At 45.7% G+C, this 5640-nt stretch overlaps 1 protein-coding gene across 2 annotated transcripts in view; it reads left to right on the forward strand.

Moving 5' to 3' along the window:
* Nucleotides 1–582: 582 nt before the first annotated feature.
* LOC103726177 (nmrA-like family domain-containing protein 1) overlaps nucleotides 583–5640 on the forward strand; it is a 36991-nt gene continuing 31933 nt past the window's right edge. The window contains exon 1 of one of the 2 annotated variants that reach the window (XM_008823621.3): nucleotides 583–738. In XM_008823621.3, the coding sequence (XP_008821843.1) occupies nucleotides 699–738 (40 nt within the window). In that variant the 5' untranslated portion in view covers nucleotides 583–698. Of the gene's footprint in view, nucleotides 739–4580; nucleotides 4691–5640 lie in introns of those variants that run through there. The other variant, XM_029558914.1, reaches the window with a different exon arrangement.

The following is a 5640-nucleotide window of genomic DNA, read 5'->3' on the forward strand; positions in this document are numbered from 1 at the left end:
GGCCTCTGGTTCAGTGTCTCATGTGGAGGGATTATGGCCAGAATAACAGAAATGACTCTCCCTTTGCCACAGACATCAGTGCAGAGGCAGGAATTGAATCTTTATGCTGAGGATACAGAGGATCCATGTGAGAAGGTAGCAGGATGACATCCTAAAGAAACTATCTTAGCAGCTCATCTCCAGCTGATAGTTTTTAGAGGGAGAGGCAGTTAAGTGTACCAGAGTGGATGCTTGCTCCCTGTCTCAGCCCCCAGTAGGTGGTGGGCACATTCTTGAAAAGCCAGGTGTTGGACTCAGTCATTAACAGCCCTTACCCTTCTTTGTCTTCTTTTTAGACATCTGAGCTCAGGTACTTCCTGAATCACTGGGTCTTTGGACCTCTTCCAGCACCACTTGGGCTAGAGAGTTAACTCAGAACAAATAGGCCATTAAAAGGATATACATGGAGATTCCTTTCTACTGTCCAGAATATGAAGTGCTCCATTCCCTACCAGAATGAATTGTTGAAGAGCTGCAGCCAGCATGAGTGAAGTAGGTGGTTAAAGCAAGGAAAGAAAGCCTCTCAAGGGAGGGGCAGAATACAAAGGGTGTGGTGATCAGACTGGCTTATACTTCTCACGCAAGGAAAAACCTGCATTTGTGCTGTTTGTCACTGCTCAGCCACTTGCTGCTCCGTTGCTTGGAGGAAAGCTGGTAACATGGCTCAAAGGAAAGTAATTGCTGTGTTTGGAGCAACAGGTAAAAAGGTTGTTTTTAGATGCACACTGACATTGTCTACTTTCACTTCTTGGTGAATTTTTTTCTTCAGAGGTTGGGGGTGGAGGCAGAATTGGCAGCCCTTCGGAGGAAATTAAGAAAGACATCCTGTGCTTGGCGTTTTTGGTGTGGGTGGGATAATTTGACCTAATTTGTAAAAAATGATTTTACAGCGATAAGGGTAACTGTCGGTCTGTCCTATTCTCTCACCAACTAACCTCTTGCTGCAAGTTTCATTTCATCCTAAGCTATCTGTCCAGGCTTTTTCTATCCACTCACTGTGGCAAGCAATGCCTGACTGGAAATCTCCCAAGGCTCTGAATGCACTGGAGATGGGGATAAGGAGGCTTTCGGAGGGACCTTTCTCATTTGGATGGCTGCCTGGGCCGTTTAACTTCCCAGTTCCACTCTGAGTCCCTCACAGTGTGCCCACCATTAGCGGCAGCCATCTTTGCAAACTGTTAATGAAGTCAGTTCATTCTCAGATCTGTCCCGGCAGCCTCTTGATGATTTGTTTGAACCTGTCAGATGACGAATGTGCTATCTCTGTTCCAAGTCCTCCAACCCCTCCCTACCCACCTCACAGCCCTAAAAACCGCAGCTTTGGTAATATCCTCCAAGCATTCCCTTCCCAAGAGAACTCCTTCTGCTCTGGCTTCCCTTGCTGCTTTTTCTTTTTCTTTTAAATTTTTTATTACAGTGTGTTTGTGTTTGTGTGTGTGTGTGTGTGTGTGTGTGTGTGTGTGTGTATGTGTGTGTGTGTTGGTCAGAGGACAACTTGTGGGAGTCAGTTCTCTCCTTCTGCTATGTGGGTCCTCAGGGTTGCAACTCTGGCCCCCAGACTTGGCAGCAACTGCTTTCATCTCCTGAGTCGCCTCCCAGGCTCCTTGCTGCTTTTCACATTCCCTCCGCACCCTCCCCCAAACATACAATACCTTTGCACTGCTTCCTAAGCTCAGAGAGACTTCCCCAGCCACCCACACTGCAGGAGGAGGAGGAGGAGGAGGGGGAGGGGAAGCTGGACACTCTGCAGGGAATCTTCTCTGCTTTCCTGGAAGAAGAGGAGGAGGAGGAGGAGAAGGAGGAGGAGGAGGAGAAGAAGAAGAAGGAGAAAAGAAGGAGGAGGGGGAGGGGGAGGAGCAGGAGCAGGAGGAGGAGGAAGAGGAGGAAGAGGAAGAAGAGGAAAGAAGGAGGAGGAGCAGGAGGAGGAGGAGGAGGAGAAGCAGCAGAGTGGAACAGGGAATGGTGGTGTACACCTGTAATCCTGGCACTCAAGAAGTAGAAGCAGATGGAATGTTTGTGAGTTCTAGGTCAGCCAGGCCTACATAGTGAGTTCCACACCAGCCAGGGCTACATAGTAAGACCGGGTCTCCAAAAAGCAGAGTGACTGGGTGATGTTGGTTTTTCCTGAGACAAATCTCAGTTGAAGGGTTTGGGTCAGGAGAATGGCATGTTGGGTGACCTTGGCCTCCCCAGGGTGCCTGCACAGCACATGGAAGGAGTGGACCCCACGCGTCAGGGAGTAGGTGATGGAAAGCACCTGGGAGCTGTGGGCCAGGCAGGGCGGTCTGCTCCCCTTTGGGATCTGCCCACCTGGCCTGCGACTCTCAGAAACTCAGTGGGGAGCAGACTCCTCTGTCCTGTCACTTCCAACTCGCTGGCCCCTGTTGTAGGAAGTGCATACACTGCTCTCCATGCCTGTGCTGGATAGCTTTAGTGTCAACTTGACACACCTGGGTTGAGGGAGCCTCAACTGGGGAATTTCCTCTATTGGACTGGCCTGTGGCCATGTCTGAGGGGCATCTTCTTGATCAGCTGATGTGGGAGGGCCCAGCCCACTGTGGGTGGTGCCAGCCCTGGGCATGTGGGCTTGTGTTGCATAAGAAAGCAGGCTGAGCAGGGGCCAGGGGAGCAAGCCAGTAAGCAGTGTTCCTCCATGGCCTGTGCTCCAGCTCCTGCCTCCAGATCCCTGCCCTGAGTTCCTACCTTGGGCTCCCGGATGAACTGTGACCCGGGATATGTAAGCTAAATAAAACCTTTCCTCCCCAAGTTGGTAGTGCTCAGAGTATTTTGTCACAGCAATCAAGAGACAAACCAGGACAATGCCTCAGCCTTCTGGCACCCCAGGTCATCCTGGAATTCAGTCTGAGGGAGAAGTAGGCTGTGACAGAGCCGCTGCCATTCTTGTCATTCTTAGAGCTCACCTTTATATGCCAGGATATCCTTTAGCCCTCACTGTTTTAATAACAACACAAAAATCTTTGCATGCTTTGTTCAATGGGAATTTAATTCTGTTTCGTTTATCATTGTTTATCATTATCAAGGGCAATTTTCTAACTTTTTTGTGTGTAGCTGTTACAAGTAAGGCAACCAGTCTTTAAAGAGTGATTTTGCTCTTTCAAAAAATAATTTTTTTAAGTCAAGCATTTTGCTATTTAAATATTTTTTTAAAGACTAGCTCTCACTGTGTAGCCCTGGCTGACCTGAAACTTGGTATGTAGATCAGGCTTACCTTGAATTCACAGACATCTGCCATCTTCTGCCTCCAGAGTGCCAGGATTAAAGGCTTGTTAAAACAAAAACAAGGGGTTGGAGAGATGGCTCAGTGGTTAAGAGCTCTGACTGCTCTTGCAGATGACCTGGGTTTGATTCCCAGCACCCACATGGTGGCTAACAACTGTTGAGGTTCAGATAGCTCTGCCCCCTCAACAACAGGGCCTCACGGACCTCGCAAAACTCTGAAAAAGGTAACCAAGTTAATAAGCACCCTGGTCTTTAAAGTCAAGAGAAGCAGACTCTTCTAAAAGGCAGCTTGCTTTTCCTTTGATCTCCGAAGACAAGATAAACAGATTCCACCATTTAACCAGAGACTTCACAAGCCACTTCAGCACAGCAGTTTTTCCCTTATCTTAAGAGGACAAAAACAAACACTTCCTGATCCAGATCCTGGCTGACAGACAGAAGGGAGCAGGTTTTAACAGTCCCACTCTCCTGCCCCTGAAGAAGCCTCCTCCTATAAAAGACCCCAGCTCACCACCTGGGCAGACATTTTCCCTGCCCAGAAGGGAATCTGTCCCATGTGTTCCTTTGCTAATAAACTCTATTCCGATGGAGTTTTATCTGTGTCCTGGTGCTTTCTCCCCATCAACTGGATTCATCCATCACCTACTTTACCTATCAACAACCATCTACAACTCCAGTTCCAGGGGATCCAACACCCTCTTCTGACCTCAGAGGGCATTGCATGATATGGGTGCACTTACATACATGTAGGCCATACACTCATGCACATAAAATTAAAAAAAAAATAAAAACAAAAAAATGGAAATCACCTGGGTGTGGAGGCGCTCTGTTGTAATACCAGCAATTTGGAGCTGGAGGCAGAAGTTCAGCACTTCAGAGTTCAAGGACTGCCTGGGTTACAAAAGAAAGAAGGAAAGAAATCAGATGCAATTTTATCCTGGCTTGACAGTGCCTCACTTCTAGTCAGGAGGCAGATGCAGGCAGATCCTGTTGAGATTGAGGCCAGCGTGGTCTACATGGTGAGCCCCGGGTGGTCTGGAACTTGATATGTAGACCAGGCTGGCCTGACCTGCCTTTGCCTCCCAAGTACTGGGATTAAAGGTATATACCACCAGGCCAGGCTTATTTTTAGGTTTTTTGTTTGTTTTGAGAGGAGGTCTCCCTGTACCCCCAACTGACCTGGAACTCTGTGTAGATCAGGCTGGCCACAAGTGCTGGGATTAGAGGTATGTGCCACTAAACTCTGCTGTCTTTTTTTTTTTTTTTTGAGGAACCTCAATACTGTGGCTATACCAGCTTCTTTCCTCACGTCATCTCCAGCATTTGTTAATATTTGTTTTCTTGATGATAGCTATTCAAAGAGGGCGTGAAATGGAACTTAAAGCAGTTTTAATTTGCATTTCCCTAATGGGTAAGGATGTTGAACATTTTTTCAAATCTTTACTGGCCGTTTATATTTATTCTTTTGAGAAGTGCCTCTTCAGTTCGTTAACTTATTTATTGTTTGAACAATTCTGGGGTTTTGTGTTTTTTTTTAATATATTCTGGATATTGATCCCTTATCTAACATATAGTTGAAAACTATCTATTTTTCCCCTTTTGCTGAGATGAAACCTCTTGATTTCATGTAATCCCATTCTTGAGATTATTTTCTGTGCTACTAAAATCCTTTGCAGAAACTGACTTGCTTTGAATTAAACATCTGCCTGTGTTTACCTCCCCAGAGCTGGGGTACAGGCAAGCTGCACTACTCCTGGCTTTCACAAAAATATTCTTCATTTCTCTGAAAGCACGTAGGACCCAGCTGATCTACCACTGAACCCTGAAGGACAATTACCATTCCCTGAGCTTGCCTTTGCCCATGGAGCTTTGGTAAGCAATTTGACAGCAAATTAGTGGTAGATGAACAGGTAGCCAAAGTTTATGTCTGAGGAAAGCCTCCCCATGAAAAACAAAGCCTAAAAAAACTGAGAAAACAGTTATTTCGGTAAGTAAGCTCAGTAAATTCATTCGTTCCCCAGTAAAACTTTAATTGGCCTTGACATTGGCTTGACACTACAACCTTGAAAGGCAATAAGCATTGCTTAGTATCCCCAGGAAAAAAATTCTCACAACAGATGGAAGATTTATTTGTTAATGCTATTATGTCTTAAAATTATTAAAAAAGAAAAGGAGAATGTAAAAGATGTTAAAAGGATATGGGAATGGAGATATTTTCCAAAATAGAAAAAATAAGAAATCCTAAACAAGTGATGAAAGTCTATGTAGGTTTGTTATGGTATATAAAGGATGAGACAAAAATAATATACACATAATCTTAAAATGTCTATGGTCATAGTTTAGCCATCTATTTTAAGGAAC

The sequence above is a fragment of the Nannospalax galili genome, unplaced genomic scaffold, assembly GCF_000622305.1.
Source record: "Nannospalax galili isolate Female #2095 unplaced genomic scaffold, S.galili_v1.0 scaffold1349, whole genome shotgun sequence".
NCBI classification, from domain to species: domain Eukaryota; kingdom Metazoa; phylum Chordata; class Mammalia; order Rodentia; family Spalacidae; genus Nannospalax; species Nannospalax galili.